This window comes from Ambystoma mexicanum, chromosome 5p (assembly GCF_040938575.1).
Source record: "Ambystoma mexicanum isolate Mex_15411 chromosome 5p, UKY_AmexF1_1, whole genome shotgun sequence".
NCBI lineage: Eukaryota > Metazoa > Chordata > Amphibia > Caudata > Ambystomatidae > Ambystoma > Ambystoma mexicanum.
This window is the reverse complement of record NC_090930.1, coordinates 1341701203-1341723936: the sequence shown is the minus strand read 5'-3', so window position 1 is coordinate 1341723936 and position 22734 is coordinate 1341701203. Positions and strand designations below refer to the sequence as shown.

Here is a 22734-nt window from a genome sequence, read left to right as displayed (position 1 = left end):
GAGTCATATAGACGGGTCTGGACAGCTTCACCCTGGGAACGTCGGCTGCTTGTTGTCTACGTGCAGCTTCCCTGCACTTACTGTTCACAGCTCTTGCGCAGCAGGGAAGACCGTGCTGAGCAGGCTCAGGACCCGCGCTCAGTTTCTGCCACGCACGGGGGAATGAGGGAAGACTGGCCGAGCCCCGGCTCAAACAAAGATTGCAGAGGCAGCCCTAGGCCACTTAAAGGCTTGGGCTTTCTCCTTCACGAGGCCACACGTGCCGATGTTGACTATAGCTGGGCTTGAGGCCTCGGACGGTCCATCGGCTGTTCTTTCTGCTGTGCCATTTCCCCCTGTGATGCTTTCACTGTATGCCCCTTCCCCTTTCTCTTTCTCTCTTGCTCCCTTTTCTGCCTGTGCCCCGTCCCACAGTCTCACAGTGTTTGCATCTTTTCTCCAGTGCTGCCCTGTGTTCCTTCCGCTTGGTATGTGTGCTTCCGTCCTTCCTTCCCTTTGCAACCTTTGATCTTGTTCCTCTGACAGAGAAACTGTGCACTGTGCAACGGCCAAGACTATTGAATTTGCCAAAGTTGGTTCTATGTGATTTATATGTGTGGGGGGGGGGCTTTAAGTGAATAATTAATGTATGGGGTCGAGGGGCGGGCTGCAGGGGGTCTCCCCCCACATATATTAGCAGCAAAATTTTCCAAGAAAATAAAAAAAATCAATGATTTCTACTTCGATGACATTTTTTGGAAGAAATCACATAGAAACAACTTGGGCAAAAGCCAATAATCTAGGCTTTTGTATACTGCGCAGGTTCTCTGTCAGGGGAACAAGAGCAGGGTCTGCAGAGAGAAGGGACAACGAAAGCACACATAACAAGCGGCAGGAAGGAGGAAGCACACAGAACAAGGGGAAGGAAGGACGAAGCACACAGAACAAGGGGCAGGAAGGACGAAGCACACAGAACAAGGGGCAGGAAGGACGAAGCACATAGAACAAGGGGCAGGAAGGACGAAGCACACAGAACAAGGGGCAGGAAGGAGGGGGCACACATAACAAGGGGGAAGAAGGACGAAGCACACAGAACAAGGGGAAGGAAGGACGAAGCACACAGAACAAGGGGAAGGAAGGACGAAGCACACAGAACAAGGGGCAGGAAGGACGGAGCACACAGAACAAGGGGCAGGAAGGACGAAGCACACAGAACAAGGGGCAGGAAGGACGAAGCACACAGAACAAGGGGGCACACAGAACAAGGGGGAGGAAGGACGAAGCACAGAACAAGGGGAAGGAAGGACGAAGCACACAGAACAAGGGGAAGGAAGGACGAAGCACACAGAACAAGGGGCAAGAAGGACGGAGCACACAGAACAAGGGGCAGGAAGGACGAAGCACACAGAACAAGGGGCAGGAAGGACGAAGCACACAGAACAAGGGGGCACACATAACAATGGGGAGGAAGGACGAAGCACTCAGAACAAGGGGAAGGAAGGACGAAGCACACAGAACAAGGGGCAGGGAGGACGAAGCACACAGAACAAGGGGCAGGAAGGACAAAGCACACAGAACAAGGGGGCACACATAACAAGGGGAAGGAAGGACGAAGCACACAGAACAAGGGGCAGGAAGGACGAAGCACACAGAACAAGGGGCAGGAAGGACGAAGCACACAGAACAAGGGGCAGGAAGGACGAAGCACACAGAACAAGGGGGCACACATAACAAGGGGGGGGAGAACGAAGCACACAGAACAAGGGGAAGGAAGGACGAAGCACACAGAACAAGGGGCAGGAAGGACGAAGCACACAGAACAAGGGGCAGGAAGGACGAAGCACACAGAACAAGGGGCAGGAAGGACGAAGCACACAGAACAAGGGGAAGGAAGGACAAAACACACAGAACAAGGGGCAGGAAGGACGAAGCACACAGAACAAGGGGGCACACATAACAAGGGGAAGGAAGGACGAAGCACACAGAACAAGGGGGAGGAAGGACGAAACACACAGAACTAGGCGAAGGAAGGACGAAGCACACAGAACAAGGGGCAGGAAGGACGAAGCACACATAACAAGGGAGCACACATAACAAGGGGAAGGAAGGACGAAGCACACAGAACAAGGGGCAGGAAGGACGAAGCACACAGAACAAGGGGAAGGAAGGACGAAGCACACATAACAAGGGGCAGGAAGGACGAAGCACACAGAACAAGGGGCAGGAAGGACGAAGGACACAGAACAAGGGGAAAGAAGGACGAAGCACACAGAACAGAGGGGCACACATAACAAGGGAAAGGAAGGACGAAGCACACAGAACAAGGGACAGGAAGGACGAAGCACACAGAACAAAGGGGCACACAGAACAAGGGGCAGGAAGGACGAAGCACACAGAACAAGGGGCAGGAAGGACGAAGCACACCGAACAAGGGGCAGGAAGGACGAAGCACACAGAACAAGGGGTAGGAAGGACGAAGCACACAGAACAAGGGGCAGGAAGGAGGAAGCACACAGAACGAGGGGAAGGAAGGGCGAAGCACACAGAACAAGGGGAAGGAAGGACGAAGCACACAGAACAAGGTGAAGGAGCACAGGGCAGCAGGGGAGAAGAGATGGGGCATTTCTATGGGATTTCTTCGAATTTCTTTCATCGAAGTAGAAATCATTCAATGTATTTTGTACTGGAAGATTTCGCTGTAAATGTATGAGGGGGTAGAGCCCCTTAACTCCCCTACATTAATTATTCACATAACTCCACAACCACACAGATTTTCGGCAAAATACGTTGTAAAAAATGCGATGATTTCTACCTCGATTAAATCTACTGCGGCAAAAACTCCCTATTCCCCCCAAAGCGTGTGTCACAGTGGCAGCCATACTCTAGTCTATGGGGTGTAAGAAAACAATTCAAAGGATCACAGAATGAAATTGAGCGCGCCCCCCCACCTGCTGCCACTAAGGTATCTCGGTCTGAAGCAGACACGCGGGGAGGTTGGGGGTGAGGGGAACAGGTCAGTGCATATTGAAACATGTTTGCATTGAAAACACACGATCGATGGAACCATGAAGATGACAGCTTCCTGTGAATCCTGGTCGCTCCCTCGACGCGCCTTCTCTCGGATGCAGATGTGGCGGGAAAGCTAGAAGCAAAGAGGAGAAGAGACGTTAAGGCCGGCCCTCTGCCGCCGCCACGAGCACGCGAAGACACAAGGGTGAATCAGCAAATGGATGGTCTTTTCTGCTCATGGCGATCAGTACCCCAGTGCTCATCACATTCACCGGACGCGCCGTGGAAGGGTGTGCCCTCAGGCAGGTGTGGACAGAGGGGCGCGCGTGCTTTTATGGGGGGAGGGGGGCACGTGCCAAAGTAGATTACGCCCGTGAAAGTCATTTGGCAATCGTTTATGGGTGCTTCGTCTAACACGACCAACCAGTGATCTGAAACCTGCCGCTCGCCAGATGTTTTGGACTCGCACTCCCATGAGCCTTGGCCGCAGACTATACAAGCTGTGGCTGAAGGGGATTGTAGTCCAAAACATCCGAAGAGCAACAGGATGCAGACACCTGAACTACATCAAGTAACCCCGACTTAAGCCTATTCACTGCACGTGTCTATTAATGACGTGCCTAAAGCAAGATTTTGCGCACGCAACATCGCACAACAGCTCATTATCAATAACCCATGTTTGCCTTCACGCTATTTAAAAAAATGGTCACAAATATAAAAACTAAGCATCATTCCCTATATTTAGTATTTTACACGTAGTCATAGGATACATTTTTACGTGTTTGCAATGTAATCACTAAAACAATTATTTCAAGTTTCCCCGCCATGACTTTACTTTACTGGGGAAGAGGAGGAACTATCTGCATGTCAAAGATCACAATGGGGTGTGTGTCAAGTTGGGACGAAAAGCCAGGGCACCCCAGATTTCAAACGCCTCCACCGCAATACAGACCTGAATCTTTAACATGTAGTGTGCATGCAATCACACTGAGTCTGTTTTTTTAATTAAAAAAAGCATGTCAATGTATGTGTGATGGAGCCAGTCTTATATAGTTTCTGTGTGGCATATGATTACAGAATTGCATGCAACGTATTTTATTTCATGCACGAGCAATCTAAGGCAAAACCTATGCAGGAAAATAATCAACGGCATGTTCCCCAAAAGAACAGACGTACCATAGCGCGGGCTGATGTGCAGTTCTCCAGCGGCGAGGTCGGAATGCCACGTCTCGCTCTGTCTCCCGGTCCCTGGAACATCACATCGGGGCTATCCGAAGGCTAAATATAACCCCCACAGCCCACAAGGAAAAGGGAGGGGCTAGAGGACAGACCTCATACGTGGCACCGAAATGCGCACATGTTCCAGGGCAACGTTGGCACGCTGCACACAGGCACGTGCAGAGAAAGGGCACCGTAGAGGGCTGAAAGTATTTATATCACATTCTGTGTAAGGAGTAAAAGGTAACACATGTCTTTTGACGGTATTTGCTTGTTGGCGCGAGTGACTGGAGCGAGGCACGGTGCAGCCCCCCTCCGCCCACACCCTGTTAGGGGTTACAGAGAGAAGGGGGGAACATTTCCCGTATCAGGTTCTAATTTCATATCAAGAAACGGAGAAGGGACTGTGTCCAGCCAGCCCCAAACAGGCCCTCACTTGTTTAGCCTCATGGTCTAGTCATCAGAGGTTAAACCGGAGAGTGGCTTCATCCTGTCCACACACATCAAGCCACACGTGACACTGCGTGTGCGAACTGGCATGCGCGTATTCTGCAAATCGTCTTTTATTGCAAACACGTGAGCTTCTATCTCTAACAAGTTGGGCCGATTTCAACTGATGGCTGGAAAGGAATTCCGACAGGTAACTTTAGAAAACGTTCACCTCCAGCAACTAGTACGACCCACCAACGCAGCCGACCACACACATGAAGGAATATTCGAGAACAGACACAGTGGCCCTATTCCTCGCACCCCTATGGGGACATCACCTGGCTACACCATTCAAGGCACCCACCAGGACGGCAAAGTATCAAGCAGGAGGACCTCCTCACAGGCCTGGATACCACATGACACCCCAGTAACCCACACACTCCATAAACAGATCACAGCCCCCACAGGACAAGCCAACCCCAAAGACATGTTTCCAATACTCAGAGACAAGCACACGCAACATGGTTATCCTGTGTATCTATTTTAAAAAAAAACAAGCTTGCCAAATACTGGACAGTACGAACCTACAAGACGAAAGCTCAAAAGCCCTAAAAGTCGCCTATGCCAACACAATTGAGCGAGAGAAATTCACACACGAGAAACTGTTCACACTGTTAAAGGAGACTATGAACACATTAGCATGCATGAACAAACCAATATCTTAACAACATCTTAGGGACAGCATCTCATCCCACTTCGCCATCAAAGTACCACAAATATGTATTCCACCTGGACCACAGACAGACTACATTGGACCATGAGAACACTTCTGCATTTAAACAGATCATTCCACACTTCCATAAATTCACAACACTTCACCCCGTTAATTCCACACTTCCATAAATTCACAACATTTCACCCCGCTCATTAAGCAGGACTTCTCAGCATTAATCCATACGAGCAAAATACCGGGGGACCCAGGCCCCTCAAGATATCTACAACACCATCCTGCAACAGCCGGAATTCACCCACCTGCTCCATCCTCGCCTCAAACATTCCAAAAGGATTTGCCACAAAACTGCAAAAGACATCATACATGAAATTGCCCATAAAAAGTAACCCACTATCCACATGAATCCTTCCATTCGCCAGCCATCCACATCCTTCTTTACTTAGCTAAGCTGCTTCAAAAACACGTCTTTCAGAAGCTACTTGTCCATGTGGAGTCTAACAAAACCCTACTTTAGTCACATGTAGGATTCAGGCCAATGTGAGGGTCAGAACCCACCAGTTCCCCATTTCGGGGAATTTGATAACAACAGGAATTCAGATACCCTTTGGCCCGTCATCTTCTCTGTCCAACTCAGCTACATTTCACAAAATCAGCTACACAATCCTGATCAAGACTTTAGCTGAAGAAGTTCTACTGAGAATAGGGATACAATGGTTTCTCTTAAGCAGAATCTTTATTTGTTTGATTTTTTTTATTTGGCAATAAGTTGATTTCAAACCTTTATCAGCCTATTACAATCAGCAGATACAACGTATCAAATCAAAAGCACACCAAAGAGAAATGATGGGAGGTAGAAAGTGGGGGGCACAAACAGAGAAAAGGCCAGAGGAAAGGCCAATCACTAAAACAAAAAGTTAATCCATAAAATCAACAGTTCTTGATTCAGGGAAAAAGTACACGAGCAAAGAGTGAGAAAGAAAACCAGGCAGCGCCATTCAAGAACTGCACGTTACAAACTAATTTATGTATCTCCTTCCAGCTCTCTACATTTCTTAAAAATAATTTCTAAAAACTTTACAAGTACATAAATCAGTGCGACATTTGCGCCCCCATATAAGACTTCCCACCATACCTCTGCATCCATTCCAAATCTCTCACTCATGTCCTTGTACAGATTCGCAGTCCTATGAGATCTCAAATTCGGGCAAAACAGTGTCAGGTGCTTTAAGGTTCCCATCTGGGCCTTACACAACCTGCATTTGTTGTCCCCGACTTCCCTTCCATATCTGAGAAGGATAACCTTTGTGTGCAAGATGTTCAAACAGAATGTTAAAAATAGATCACTTTGCCTAGCACTCTGGAACCTTCTCAGATATTGTAGAGTCATGTTGGGTAAGGCGAAAATATTCTTTGAGACCGTGAAGAATTTAGAGGAGGAGCTTTTTAACTCTGTTTCCCTCCAGTCATCAGCCTAAAGAATCTTTTTTTACATGTGATGGATTTTTACAAAGAATGTCAGCAGATACTCCCAAGCTTAAGAGTGTATCATTACACTGTGCAAGCCACTCAGTAAGAGGCCAGTCATGCATTCCAGCCTTTTTAACACTTATTACCCTATATTGTGGCAGGCAGTTAGGCAGGTTCAGCTTCCTGAAAAGTGTCAGTGAGTTCCACAACACACTCACATATAAGGAGCGCAGGCCTATCTCGTATCTTATAGTCGCCATTGGCACGGCATTGGGAATGCGCGATACCCTCCTCCAAAACCAGTCCTCAAGTATTTACCACAATTCTGACGGTAGACCGAGGCAGGCCTCTGCAGCGTATGTGAGGGCAGAGACCACCTTCAGGTTATACAAATTAAGGACCAGGAGAAGCAAGAGCTTACCATACTTTCTCCTGATCAGAATTCCCTGAACTGCTAAGTGTTTTATTTTACCCCTCAGGCAATTCATCCATGGTGAGTGAAAGGCACTGGCACTTATCATTGCGCCAAGATATTTTATGTCCAGGATAGGATGGATCCGGTTCCCATTTAAGACCCAGCTTGGAGCTTTAGTTTTCCTGCCCCTTATATTCTCCAAAATTAATATTTCAGTTTTAGCGGCCTTGATCTTTAAGTCGTTTTGGTGTACATAAACCTGCAGAATATCCTGTTTTCTTTGTAGGCCAACCAGGGTTTGGTCTAAGATGACCAAGTTGTCTGCATATTTGAGCCACCCTAAAGAGTTACGATTGATTTGTAGAGGATTAGAGGATGGTGAATCCAGAACATCCTCTAGATCAGCAACAAACATGTTGAATAATACAGGGCCAAGGGGCATCTCTGTTTTAAGCCCTTTGAAGTCTGGATCATTCTGGTTAAGTGGCCCATTGACGTGCCTGATCTGCATCGAGATTCCTGTGTACAGGTCCTTGATTCCCAGTAACAGGTCTACAGGGTGACCTCATGCAGTCAGTTTGTTCCACAGGGTCCACCGATTTAAGCTGTCAAAAGTGTGCTCCACGTCCATAGACGCCAGATATAATTTGCTGTTGCTCCTTAATGATCTTGTCTTCAAAAGGCTAATCAGCAGTACATTTAAATTACATCCCACTCCCTTAATAAAACCCGTTTGACGACAGTAAAAGGATTTTGATTCCACCACCCGCTCATTCAGGCATTTTAGCAAAAGGGCTGCAAATATTTTGGCCAAAACGTCTAGAAGGGCAATATGCCGATATTTCTTCGGGTCAGACCTATCTCCCTTCTTAAATATTGGGACCACCACTGCTGACTTACACAAAGCCGGGACTGTCCCCATCTGCATGATTCTCCCACATCGAGTCATACAGAAGTCAGCCCAGGCCTCAGGAGCTTCCTTTAACATTTCATTAGTCAAGCCACCTGGCCCTGGGGCATGCGGCCTGCTAACCCTCTTTATCAGTGACAGGATTTCTTCCCTATCCAAATTGATATCCCACTGGTGCCTCCTTTGTTCATTAGAGGTATCAGACCCCAGTTCAACATCTGAGGCGAATAGGCTCCCAAAATAGGTCACCCAACGCTGTTGTGGTATGGGATTCGCCTGTAGAGGGCAGTCAGTAGTCCCCCTCTGATTTAATAGCTGCCACAGCTTTCTGGAATTAATCACATTGAGGACCTGTAGCATAGCTTCAGCATCTATCTGATATGTTTTTCGATTTATGTGATATTACCCAGTTCTTATAGGCCTGTTTCCTTTTCCCAATCAATTCCCCTCTAACAATCAATGGTAATTCTCTCAATTTTTGAGATCTTTATGTAGGAGCCTTTTCCGGATTACAACCTCCTCGTCGTAAGTATGTTTAGGTTTAAAGTGCAGTCTGATTCCCTTGTTTCGTTGTGTTCTCTATAGATTGCCAGGACACTATCTTACTCTACCCCTTCCAAGTCCTGTGATTGCCATGATGTGAGGTTTTTTTTTTTTTTTTTTTTTTTTTTTTATTATTGTTTTATCAAAACATGATTTTACAATTCTAAACTTTTTGTAGTGAACTACACAGGAAGACAGGAAGACATGTCTTTGCTTTCTGTTTTGCAGACTTTGTTTTTTTTTTTTTTTTCTATTCATTGTTTGCGTTTAGTAACTTTGCATCAATATGTTCTAACATTTTTGCAGTTGCTGTTTGCCACGTTGTTTTATCTCCCCCGATGAGTCTGCACCACCACAGTTGCTCTTCTGGCAGTGTGCTGAAACCTGGTATCATTGGCAGATAGCACTGTCTAAGTGCTGCGGTCGCTGTGCATGTCATGAGTAAATGTCTTATTGTCTCCGTTGTAGGTTGTGTATCATTGGAGCAAAATCTACAGATGTTTGACTGTGTTTGTCCTCGTACGTGTCTTATTTCGTTTGTTTTAAACAGGTTGAGCCTAGCGCGTAGGATTAAGCTCTGTGCTTGCCTGTTTGGAAATTGTTTTATGTAGTTTTGTAGTTCGTTTCTTTTTGCAGTGAAACTTGGTAGGTGAGCGATGAGTTTTAGCATCGAGGTGTCGTCGATCGTTTTGGCCCAGTCCATGTCTTTTATCTTCTTTAGCACTTTGCATGGATTTGTGATGAGTTCGTCTTCATCCGAGTTGATTGCCTCTAATACTTTTTGATTTTGCCTTTGCCAGTTGGTTATCATATTACACGTGTTGTCATTCATTTCTTGTTTAATGATGCTGAAAATTTTGTTTTTACTGTCCATTCTGCATTTGCGGTATAGCATGACTCCATTGCAGGTTGCGGCACATTTTAGTGATTGTAAACTAAGTTCGCGTCGGATTGCTGTCCCTGGAGTCGAATTTGGTAGATTGAGAACTTTGCGCCAAAAATAAGCCTCTAGTTTGCACCAGACCTTCTGTGGAATCATTGGCATGGCTTCGCTGCCGTATATGATGGTAGGTACGACTTTCATCTTGTAGAAGTTTATTATTGGTTTCAGGGAGAATTTTCCAAATTTGCTGTTAATTTTTTTTGCTTGCACTGTTAGTTTGTTCATTTTTGTGTGTAATTCCTGCTGCATTGTGGTCTCGTGTTGGGAACTGTCCATGTGGACTCCTAGGTATTTAAAGTTTGAGACCACTTCGATTTTGGTTTTGCCCAAATGCCATTGAAAGTTTTCCTTTCTTGAATGGGATTGGAAAATCATGATTTTTGTTTTGTTAATATTGATTTCCAGATGATTGCTATTGGCGTAGATTAGGAGGGCGTCGAGTTTACGCTGTAGGCCAATTTGGGTTTGGTCAAAAATCGTTAGATCATCAGCGTAGAGTAAGTGTCCAATTTGTGTTTTACCTAATGTTGGTGGGAAGACTCGTGTTGGACTTCTCATGTTTTGAATGTCACCTATGTAAGTGATAAAGAGTGCTGATGCTAGTGGGCAACCTTGTTTGACTCCTCGTGTGGTGTTTATTTCGGATGATAGATCGCCTTCACGACTGAGTCTGACTCTTATGGATGTTTCCTGGTGCAGAGCTTGAATTGGCTCTAGCAAAGCGTGGGGACATTTCCATGCTTCAAGTTTGTTCCACAGGAGAGATCTTTCAACTCTGTCAAACGCTTGCGAAAAGTCAATATAAGCTGCAAATAGACGGTGCTTCTTTTCTAGGGTTTTTGCTTTTAGTATGCTGCACACTAGTATGTTACATGTTGTGCCTGTGTGTTTCTTGAACCCCGTTTGCATTTCGTCATTACATTCTGCAGAGGCCGCCCATCTTTGGAATCTCGTCAAGAGTAGTGAGGCGTATACTTTCCCCATGACGTCTAGTAAGGCTATAGGTCGGAAGTTTGATGGATCCGTAAGACTGCCTTTTTTGTAGATTGGTACCACGATTGCTTTGGACCAGGATTGTGGTACTGATCTCGTTTCGTTGCATCGCTTAAAAATGATGCTTAGCAAGGTGGCCCATTCCTCTGGATGATTTTTTAGTTCTGCGTTACTGATGCCATCTGGGCCTGGCGCACGTGAATTTTTCAATTTGTTAATGATGTCAATGATGTCTTCTTTTTTGTCTAAGTTCACCCATTGTTCACCTGTTAGTTGTTGTGCCTGTGGTTTTGCGTTTAGATCAGATTTAAAGACTTTGCTGAAGTGACTTTCCCATGTGTGTTGACTGATGTTATTTAGAATTTGATTGTCCTGGGTTTGTTCAACATTATGTATTAAGGACCAAAAGTTCCTGCTATTGTTGTTGATGAGCGCTTTTGTTATTTGTTCGGCGTCCTCTTGGTACAAATTGTGTCTATATGATTTTACCCAAGCTTTGTATTTTGTTTTGATATTTTGCATCTCTGATGTGCCATTTGTGGGCATTTGCTTGGAGGCTATTCGAAGAAGTCTTCTGTATTCACGTCTTTTATCAATTAGAACTTTGTTGTATGCATGCCTTGGATTTTTGTTTGTTGCATTTCTTTTTCTTTTTGTTGATTGTACATACGGCAGCAGTAAGGGTTGGTAATCAATACTGAGGCATGTCGCTGGGGTGGTAATGGCTTTGTATTTTGCTGTGATTTTGAGAATTTCAGCACTGCTTAATTTGATTCTAGTGCCTTTCGCGTTTGCCTCGATTTGTATGTTCATTTGACGATTTTTTTTGATTTTGAGGTTCCATGCAGTTTCCAGCAAGTTGTGGTCACTTGTTGGAGTGTGCCGTACTTTGAAGAGTTGTAGGCGTTGCAACATGGATTTGGATACATAAATATAATCGATCGTGGAGGCTGAGGATGCTCTCTGCCAGGTTGCTATTCTATCTATTTCCACGAACACTTCATCCAAGTTGTATAGCTCACTCGAGTCGGTGAACTTTCGCCAGATTGTGCCACGGTGTACGGACGTCTTTTGTGATTCCGTTGCGTTCGTATTGATTGTTTGGATGACATTTAGATCTCCGCATATCAGGATGTTCTCTATGTCGTGCTCGGTTCTTATTGCGTCAATTGTTGTTTCACAGAGGTTTATGAATTTTTTTGTAGTGATTGCGGCTGGGTTCCAATAGAGATTTATTATAGCCAGTTTTGAAAAATCTGTCTTGTGATTTGCGTCACCTTGCCAGGCAATTTCTACTGCCAAAATTGATTGATTTGCAATCATCGTCTGTACAATGGAGGCTCCAGAACCGTTTCGGCAGGCTATTAGGAGACCTGAAGTTGGCCGTCCTTTGGATCCTCTTGCAGCAGGGGATAGAATGATTTGATAACCTTCTAGTGTGGGGGTTTGCTGCAGCCAAGTTTCCTGTAGACAGATTATGTGGAATTCTCCAAGATTGGGACCTCCCGGAGCAGTCAGATGTACATGACCTCGCGTGTTCCATGAACATAACTTGATGTCATTGTTGATTTCTGTTGGTTCGTTACATGTGACTGCTTCCGCTGTCTTGAGTGGCTATTGTTTACGATGTAAGTTTAATGCTCGTGGCAACCAGGCCCAGATTCCTGTTTTATTGCTTGTGTTTGGACTTTGTTTGCATTGAGCCGTGGATGTTGAGCCGACTCTTTGCGTACAGGTTATTTTTGTGGTGCCATCTATAGTATGTTTCTGTTGTTGCGTTGCCGTATTTTCTTTCTTTGTTATTTTGTTGTGTACTGAGTCATTCTTGGTTTTGTAGTGCTCATTTTTGCTCTTATCATGGTGTGATCTTTGATGTTTTTTTGATATTTCAAATTCTATTATTGCTTTATGATCTTTCTGGGGGTAGTCCTCTGTGTCTTTTGTAACATGCTTCTCATGTTTCGTGATTGAGGATTTACTTACTGTAGCATCGGTCTCTCTGATCTTAATTGATTCGATGCATTCTTCTTTGCTGTAAGTTGTAAGGTCTTCCACGTAGTAACCAGAATTGTAGATATCTCTTTTGTTGTTTAGAATTTTTTTGAATGTTGTTAAAGACGTTAAATGCAGTATTGTGACTGCCCCATGTTGTGTGTGCCATGGTTCGACAATTTTCAAATTGTCTGTGTGAAGTCTCTGTAAGTCTTTAACTTGACATAATATCTTTAAGACCGTTCTTCGATTTAAAATGATCTCTTCTTTTATGCAACTTCGTTGGGTCAGTCTGATAAGGTATCTTAAAGCATTTTTCGTGGAATGTGACTCGCCGTTTTCTTCAGTTTCTATATTTCTTATTTTTGAAGCATGAGATGCTCGTTTGTATGTCTCGTTCTGTTGTTTGGGTCTTGAGCTTGTATTATGTTTGGTGTTATTGTTAGATCTTCTTACTTCATGATCTCGTTTCTTGGGTGTTTCTTCGTACACCTTTGGCTTTCGTTTTTTGTCCACTTGAAGTTCTTGTATTTTAGTTTGTACTTGTGAAGTGGTTATTGGTTCTTTGTCCATTTTCTTTTTCTTTTTTGTGGAAAGTTCTTCTGATTTGTTTCTGGTGTGAGTTGTTTTATCGATGTTCTTGCTTTTGTTAATTTCTGAGTGTATGTCTGTGATATGTGTTTGCTTATGCTCTTTTATATTCTCACGGGATGCTGCATGGTTTATTAGACGATTTCGTTTTTGTTCTAAAGTTTCGTAGTCACGTTCTTGCAGCATTTTCACGCGATTTTCTTTTATGGTTGCTGTAGTTTTTTGTTTCAATGATTGGGTTTGTTCTGCCTTCTGATTGACTGTGGTTAGTGTTGTTGGTGAATCACTAATTTCATCCGAGTATGTGCTCAGATTTGTTAGGGGATCTGTTGAATCCAGTTTATCCTTGAAGTTCTGATTTTTGATTTGTTTACTTTTATTGTTTGTTACGCTTTCTGAGTTGCTGTTTTCCCCTGTTATGATGGGCGTTGAACTACTCATGTTCCATTTTGGTGTTGCGACTGGTGCTATTGTTCCAAGACTTGGGTTCGATTCTTTTTCTGTGCTATGATTATTGGCGGTGGCTTTTAAGACCTCCTCGTTGTCGCAGGTTGGGACTGTCTTTGGACCTTTATTCGGTTTGTTTTTTCGGCCAGTTGTTTCAAAAATGCCAAATGAGGGTGTTACAAGTCTAGTCTCACATTCGTCGTTAGCGTTTGCTTGATTTAACACCAACATTACCGATGGCGTTTGTTGTTTCGTGGACACATTGTTTTTGATGTTTATGGTCTCATTATTGTTTACTATGTTTTGCTGGATTTTTTCTTTATCAGTTGCTTTTCTGTCAACTGTTAAGTCGATGATGGTCTCTGTTTGTGTTCCTACTTGATATGTGTTGATGGACTTACTTGGTTGATTAGACAATGTTTCGTTTATTGTTTCTGTACAGTTGATAATCGTGTCATTACTACTTGACTCTATTGTGCCTTTATTATTTGTGTGATTTCCTTTTGCTGTGATGTAACCTTCCAAGTATACTATTTTTGTCAGCAGCATTGCTAAGATGACTTGTTGATCTTTTACTGCGTCATTCATGGTCTCATATAGTTTGCAGAAAGGATTGAGTGCAATAGTTATGACAGACATGATTCCTTGTAGGTCCGTTTTTTTTGAGGATGCTTCTTGTGCTGCATTTGGCGTTTGTGGGCACGAGGTTCTGCCTGACTGATGTTCAAAGTCACTATGGCTTCTCCTGGGTGTTCGTGGATGTTGAGAACCTCTTGCTTCCGTTTGTATTATTTTTTCTGTCGGAAAGTTCCATTGAGGTCGATCTTTTGTTTTGTCCCCTTGTATATCCAGTTCCGCTATCTTTGGATGTTTGTTTAATTCTTTTGTTTCTGTCGCGGGATGACTGATTAAGCATGGACTGGGACTTTGACTGGATGCAGCTCGTAATGGAGATACTCCTGACACAGAGGTCTGAGGTGTGCTTTCTTGTTCTTGTATTTTTGCCATGACCGCAATAGCCTCTTGAGGCTTTTTAAGTTCTTTGCTGCTTCGGATCAGTTGTTCATCGCTTGTCGTGCTCTCCTGGTCTGTGTTAAGCGATGTTGAGTGTACACCTTCAGTGGTGTGTTGATAAGGTGCGTTTTTTTTGTTAGGTGTATCTTCGTCTATGTTCATAGAGGGATTGACTTTTTCCATTTGGCTTGTTACATTCTCATTGTTTGCGTTTGTTTTTTTGCCGTCCTCGATAGTTGAGTCTGTTGATGTACTTCTTTGAACTGCAGGTTTGTCTGTTTGTGGCGATCCAGCTTCAGGTGTGAGGTCCATTCTACGTTGTTTTGCGTGTGGTATATTTTCGCTTATGGCTGTTAACATTTCTGCATCGGAAATTTCCGTGAAATTTCGTGATTTCTTCAGTAGCTGGAGTTCAAAAAAGTCAGTCAGCATTCGCATAGTATTTGTTTTTTTTGATTTCTCGATGCTTGCGCTTTTGCTCATCCGCTCTTTCACAGTGAGTGGTGCGTTCTTAGTGGATCGATTCACTTTGGATCTCACATGCATGTTTGATTTAATGTTCTTTCGATTGATTGGTTTGTGCATACTTGATTGTCCGCATATAGTTTCGCAACTGTCTCTGCTTCTTTTTTTCATGTTTTGCTCTGATGTTAATGCGCTTTCTACGCAATTCGTTTCTGGCGGGGCGTATTCCGTCCCGTTTATGCTTTCCTGGGGATTTTCTTCATTGTTTGAGGCGTGCACTAGAACTTTTACTTGTTGATGGATCTTCATTGATAATTGGTCGTGAGTCTGTTTTTCAGATTTTTTCTCTTTCTGTTTATGCGGTTCACAGCTCTCTACTTCGATTTCGGGTTGTGTGTCCCTCGTGTGCGCACGATCTTCATCTTCTGACGGCAGATCGGAGGTGACTATTAACAATCGTGAGTCGGTAGAGCTTGCTTGCAGCGTTTCTTCGACGTTTTCATTTTGAGGGCGTATGTCTATTCCCTCACTTAGCTCCAGGCTCTCTTCATGCATACACTCCAACCCCCCTCCGGGGGCTGTCAGTGTGGTTTGCATGGGAGTGCCGAGTTGTGGGGGTGTAGACTTCTTGCCGTCCTCGCTCTCTTCGTTTTCCAAGTGTTTGCGGTTTTGGACGCTGATTATTGTTTCCTTGTTCACAGTCATTTCAAAGATTGTAGTGGGGGTATGCACAGACTTGTAGTTTCTTTCTAGATTGACTGTCCGCGGGCCAGTGTGCTCGCAACTCGTCTGTATGGGAGATATTAATGGTGCTTCAGTGACTTCAGAGGTGGCATCGTTCTTCTTTGTCGATCTATTTGTCTCGTCTCTTTCAATAACTGCACCGATTCTAGGCCCTCCTACTCCCTTCTTTGAGCTGCGAAGACGACGCCTGTCATCTTCATCCATTTCTGAAGTTTTGTGCGCTGGGGACTTAGGTGCGTGTAATGATTTAGTAAGCTTCAATGCTAGTGATTTTAAGTGAGGTGGATGTTGGTATTGGAGTCTATGGTCTGGATGTAAGGAAGGAAGACTAAAGAGCTTGGGAGGGCTTACCGTGTGAGCTTGAGCTTCTGGGTCCAGGCAACCGCGGCCCTCCGCCTGACCACGCCAGACCACTTAGACACCACTTCGCACCGCCACCGCCGCTTTCTGCTTTTGCTCCAATCCGAGTACAGCTGACCACTCTCTGGGGGTAAGGTGGCCTGCAAAGCCACAGCAAGCAGCCAAACAGCACAACAGCAGGTAGTCCTGTAAACGCCCTTTGCACACACGGGCTTAGCGCCGCAAGGGTGCCTGGGAAAGTCTTTTGTCTGACACACTTCCTGCGGGGCGGTGCTCGGGGCAAAAGGGGGCGGAGCTTCTCAGCGCAACGGCGCTTCGTCTTCCGCGCACAATTCCACTTGATTCCTGGTGTAGAACAGCTGATCAGAGCAGCACAGCTGATATGTGGGCACTCTCACGCAGCCACAGCACAACAGCAGGTAGTCCTGTAAACGCCCTTTGCACACACGGGCTTAGCGCCGCAAGGGTGCCTGGGAAGGTCTTTTGTCTGACACACTTCCTGCGGGGCGGTGCTCGGGGCAAAAGGGGGCGGAGCTTCTCAGCGCAACGGCGCTTCGTCTTCCGCGCACAATTCCACTTGATTCCTGGTGTAGAACAGCTGATCAGAGCAGCACAGCTGATATGTGGGCACTCTCACGCAGCCACAGCACAACAGCAGGTAGTCCTGTAAACGCCCTTTGCACACACGGGCTTAGTGAGGTTTTTAGTCATATGCGGCACTTGTGGGGGTCCAATACGCAATCTATTTCTCCCCCCTTCTGTTCCAAACATTAACTCCACATGTTCTCCTTTTTTGCCCCCATTGCAAACCAAGAGAGCACAATCGGCATGGTCACTATGTACGGTGAGAGCTATGCGCAGGCATAAGACCCTAGGGGACGCATTGTCAGAAGCAAAAAAGTAATCCAGCGTTGCGCATGATTTCCCATTGCGCCAGGTCATGGCACCCGGGATATCACACTGAACCTGATCATTCAACATATGTATACCCCTGAACTCAATTGCCTCTAACCAATCCAATGCCCTCACTCCCCTTGCCCCTTTACCTTCCACTAAACCCTTTTCATTCCTCTGCCATAGCTTTAAGCAGTCTATATTCAGGTCACCACATAACAGTAGTAGAGGCTCCGCAATTATTGAATGCATATTGTCAATCCATGACATCACAGTGTCCGCAAAGCTGCTTGATTCCCCGGAATCAGGGTTCCACTATACATTAAAGAGAACCAGACAGCTCTTGCCACTGTGAGATAACTCCTCCAACTTTATAATCAGGATCTGAATATAGGGATTGAGGTTGAAAACTTGTATCACCTGCATATTTAGACCATTTCTCCTTATAGTCAAGAAGCCCGAGCAGGGCCTACCCTGTCTACCCTTTGTGGCCTTATTTAGGTACAGACAAAAGCCATGCAGGAGTGGGGTCTCCAGAATCCATGTTTCTTGTAGACACATTATGTCCAGCCCAGCAACGACCGGGTCCATACTATGAATAAATGGGCAAAGCCCCTGGTGTTCCAGGAGGAAGAGTCAATCCTGCCGGGATCCAGGTCTTTCCAGCTCTATTCCTTGCCCAAAGGGACTAGAACCGTTGCCAGCCACTCACAGGATGTAACCTTCCCCAACAATGGTTTCTCACAATCCTCTTGGCAAACCACTCTCTTATTTTCATTCTGAGTATTCGCCTGCTCACGGTAACGTTTTACAAACCATTCAGCTAGGCAGCCTGTTCCCATAGACCCTTATTTCACGGTCCACCCTTATAACCTTTCTTTTCCTTCAGGCCACCTACGTTAGAAGTGTTTGTTGGGGGCACCCTTCGTTGTATTCTAGAGGCCCCACTCTCAGATGTTTTTTCTCACATGCTTCTCATTCTCCCTTAGGTCAAATTCCAAGGATCTAAGCTCATCACTGGAATCCAAGAGGAGCGTGATCAGAGAAGCAGAGACCATATGAAGATAGACACGGTCATTATCTCTTTCATTTGGGAAATCAACAATTCTAATGTCTCGGGAGTCAAACACTCTCAATCTGGGTACATGATGGAATAAGCAAAAGTTATTTGAATGTTTTAATATTAATCCTTCCTTAGCCTTTAGTGTTCGCTCTAAGATTAGAGTTAAGTGACCTCTGTTTACATCTGATGGTCAGTCTGGTTCTGTATGGATTCTTCTAAGCTTTCTCAGGAGTAAGTGTTCACCACACTCCACAGTCTGCTTGGGCGACACCCCTAGCGATCGATCTAATCTCAATGTATTAATAATTTTTTCTATAATGTTATTGGGCTTTGGATGTTCTGACCCCAAACCTGTAACTCTGGCCTGTCTCTCAGCCAGAGTAATAAAGGAAGTCATATTAGAATTCTCTTCTTCAGCGTGATCCATCTGGCCTTCCACTGTTCGAATAGTGAATGATCTTTACGGATAGAATCTCAGTCTCTGGACAGTCCAGTTCACAGTCCTCATGAGTAGGAAGTTGCATCAGAGGGTGCAAGGAGCTTTCCGGGTCAACCAGGTCTTCAGAACTCCTGGGCCTGGTTCTACTATCATTAGTAACGTTTTCAATCAAATGGGCTTTCATATTACAGGCCAATTTCCTCTTTTTAGCTGGTGCTGGTGATGTGCCCAAAAAACATTTTTGAGATTTCTTAGAAAGGTCCTTGATCCACAGGCATTCCCCATTTTCGCCTGTGACATGTTTTTGGATTTCTGAGGTTTTTTAGCTTTATTCAGTTCTGTCAATATCTTTTTCTTCTCTTTGTTTTGATTGAAGACTGAAAAGTTATTCGCCACTGCGGATGTTATTCCCTCTTCATTATTGCTGTCTTCTTCGACTGTAGTTACAAACTCGGACAGTTTGAAATCTTGGTGTGATCCAGTGTCTGGGTTGACTCCACCTCTATGGATATGGGGCCTAGGAACATTGCCACTGTTGACCCCTATTGTGTTTTAGGCCTTTGCTCACTTTGGACCCGGTTCCAGTTTTCAATCAGTGGAGCTGACAATGCTGCTTCTAGGCAGACCACCTGAGGGAATTGGGCAAAGCTGGCCGCAATCCTCTCAGGCTATGGTGCCGGGGCAACTGGACTTTCGACATTAGCAGATTTGTTCTCACTCTGGAGGTCCTGAGGTTTTATCTGCGTTACAATCTCCTTAATTCCTTTAAGGAAAATTCTTTTGTCCAACCTGGCATCTTGCGTAAGGTCGATGAGTGATTTTAAAATCACACCATTCATTTCTTTTTCCCTCATCTTTCTTTCCTTGATTGCCTCTATAAATGATTCTACATGCACCAATTTAGTATGCATCAGTGCAATCAAGGTAGTTTGGTCTTTGTAGTTATCGTTTAACATTTTCGTATAAATTTAGGAAGGGAGCCAGTGTGATGGTAAATGTAGAAAAGATATTGACTTGCAACTGTGACATCCAGGCAGTTTGGGTACTGTCATCTGTGAACAGTTGAGCTTGGTTTCTCTGTTTTTGTTTTGCTTTTCGTGATTGAGTATCTCTGCCATCCCGTGATACGTTGAGTCCCAAGAAGAGTCAGGTGAGGACTCGTCACTAGAGCCCTCACTCCTGCGCAGCTGTGTTCTGATCCGTTCATGTGTTCCTGAATCAATACCCCTGTCAGGCTGGAGTTCATTTTTCTTTGGGAGGCCAAACCGGGGATAGTCTACCATTAAATGCTCTCCCTCAGAGTGCACCTTGAGTCTGTGCTTTTTTGCTGGAACGACGCGGTCCAGTTCTCTACTGTTGCCAGTCTCAGGGCTTGGGCGCTTTTCACCGTGGCCGCCACCTTCCATACTTAAAGTTAAGGTCAAGTTTGCAATGTCTTTCCTTAACCTTGCTGCCAGAGGCGAGTTCTCATGGGGGCTTTCTTCAGAATCTGTCCCTTGAAACAAGACAGCTGGGCACATACGGCCCAATCTTGGGAGTTTTTCCTCCATCACTGGGTAGCACTCCTCAATGTTTGTTGTCGACAGTAGCACATTGTTGGTTTTAGCCGACTGCTCCTGCTTCCCACAATCTTTTCTACTTATTTGAACACCAGTCAAGGCCTGTGCCATAGAGGACTCCTCAGCCAACCAGCGGGCCCTAAGAGGCACAGTATTTGGTGGAGAAGGAGAATCGGTTTGGGCTGTGTGGTAGTCTATGTCTTCCAGCAAGTCTGCATCGGTAAGATTGCCCCAACCATTCATGGCAACAATGGGTAGGGCTTTGCCCATTTCCGTGGGACCGTTAGCCCCATTGCGATCATTCCTTACATCCCTTAAAGAGAGGGAGTCCTCGACTGTACGTGGTTCGTAAAGGCTATTTCGGCAACTGGGGACGCCAAACACTTCAAATGCCATTTTAGCTTTGCCGCATCTACCACTAACTCTGATTGTGATTTGCTTCTCTTTTTAAACATCTGCGCCACCCTCCAACACTGGAAATGCATTTTCCATTGAAGGGACGTTCTTGGGAGTACCAGGGTTAACATCATCAAGGTCCTGTGCACAAATTACAGTATCAATTACATGGTCCCAGACCAAGTCCTGGTCATTCACAGGTAAACCCATTGCAGCCCTTACATCCATGTGGGAGAATGGTTTAGTGCAGGGGTTAATGAGTAGATGGAGTAAGTAATGAGTTTTGCGGGCTGGAGGGACAATTTTGCACCAGATATAGTTGCGTCAGTCAAAGGGTCAGCCAATACTGCAGCAGGCATTTTAGATTGTTTACCTTTACCTTAAAAGCACCCGCTGGGGCTATGGCAGTTGCCGCCAGCCCCACAGAAGAAGTTGATGGTTCCCCGTGGTCAGCCTTCTGTTGTAGGCAGGCTAGCTCTCTCGAGCCGACCTCGGGTGCATTTTTCATCGTCTCCGGTTGGCACTCCGCCAACACTGCCAACACTCTGCAATGCTCAATGTCCGGCGAGGGGAGTTTAGGAGTTTGGCACCGTCTCCTGGATGGACACTGAAAAAAGACTCAGCAGCAGCACAGGTCCACACGACACTGCCCACACTCTGCTAACACCCCCTGCCTATTTTCAAATCAATCCCACAAAACATGACATGCTGTGGACCGCAGGGATCCAACATCTCCCCATTTCTCTTCAACATCTACATTGCTCCTCCTTTTGACACAATCAGTAAACAGGGAATTAGCTGCTACAACAATACAGACCTAGAAACACTTGTGTACAGGTGCGTTATAAATGACATATCATATCATATCACTCAAATGTCTACAACCCTATAAAAGTATCAACAAATCGACAACCCAACCTAGCCAAAAGTTTAAATCTGGGTAATTTGTTGATGAATAAAAACAGACTAAAACCTAAACTGAATAAAACAGAAATTATAATTTGTCCATCCAAAATGTCTATACTATCTCTTTATCTAACAGCCTCAGCATAGGCTTCTGACTACCTTCTGAACTGCCTCCAGAGAGAAAATGCTGCAGTAGGACCCCTGGTGAGGAAAACCGTGATCATAGATTGCCTGGTGTGAGCTGCAGGCTTCTACATATCAAAAGCCCGGCCCAGGCACCTGGCCTGTCTTTTGTCAATGTGACTGTCATTGCCCCAACTGGATGAAGCGAAGACCACTGAAGAAGCAGCTTGTAAACTTGTTAACGGTGAGTTATAAGAAGGGGTTTGTATGTGTGCCTGTTTGAATGTATTGCAAAGTGTGTGCATGCATGCATGAATATGTTTGTGTGACTGAGTGAATGAGTGTGTCCGAAAGTCCAATCTGTGCATATGTTTGTTGGTGGGGGATCCTTCATCATGAAAGTTACTTGACAATGCCAGATCATTTTGTGTGTGCAACATCTTCAAATCTTCAAAACGCTGTATCAGGAATGTGATGTAGCTTCATGAAACAGATGTCAGTGACCATTACTCACATAGAATATGACTGCAGCTTCATGAATATGATTTACAGTGATGCTAATGACATAGATTGTAGCTGCGGCTTCATGAACGTGATGTACAGTGACCATGACTGGCATAGTGTGTGGCCACAGCTTCAAGAAAGATGTTTTCACAGCTACATGAGCATGATTTACAGTGATCATTTCTAGCATAGAGTGTGGCCACAATTAAGTGAATTTGATTTACAGTAACTTTATTGGAATAGATTGTGGATGCTGTTTAATGAACTTGATTTGAAGGGCCATACTGGCATGGACTGTGGTCACAGCTTCATGAAACTGATTAAAATTGACCACAAAGGCATAAATAGATTGAGGCCAAAGCATCATGAGCGTGATTTACAGTGACCATACTGGCATAGATTGTTGCCACAACTTTATGAAGTGATTTACAATGGCAATGCTAGCATATATCATGAGCACAGCTTCATGAAAGTGATTTGCAGTGGTAGTGATGACATATGTTATGTAGATAGGTGTTAAGGAACTGTTTAATTTTGCAACTTTCCCTCCATAAGAAACCCCCAGCATATCTGTCTATTATTTATTTATTGGGTATTT

The 22734-nt window shown here is 44.9% G+C and overlaps 1 protein-coding gene and 1 non-coding gene across 2 annotated transcripts; both read right to left on the bottom strand.

Annotated features, from left to right (window-relative positions):
• Positions 1-3192: 3192 nt before the first annotated feature.
• Positions 3193-3261, bottom strand: LOC138481880 (small nucleolar RNA SNORD123). The gene has a single exon (XR_011274471.1). It is a non-coding gene; the product is annotated as a small nucleolar RNA SNORD123 (small nucleolar RNA).
• Positions 3262-12253: 8992 nt separating this feature from the next.
• LOC138480655 (putative leucine-rich repeat-containing protein DDB_G0290503) lies at positions 12254-16096 on the bottom strand. The gene has a single exon (XM_069612325.1). It carries the CDS (start codon positions 16094-16096, stop codon positions 12254-12256), a length of 3843 nt encoding a protein of 1280 aa, XP_069468426.1.
• Between the last annotated feature and the right edge of the window lie 6638 nt (positions 16097-22734).

Coding starts and splice junctions, on each gene's coding strand:
- LOC138480655 (XM_069612325.1), bottom strand. CDS start 16,096: ATGGATGAAGATGACAGGCGTCGTCTTCGCAGCTCAAAGAAGGGAGTA.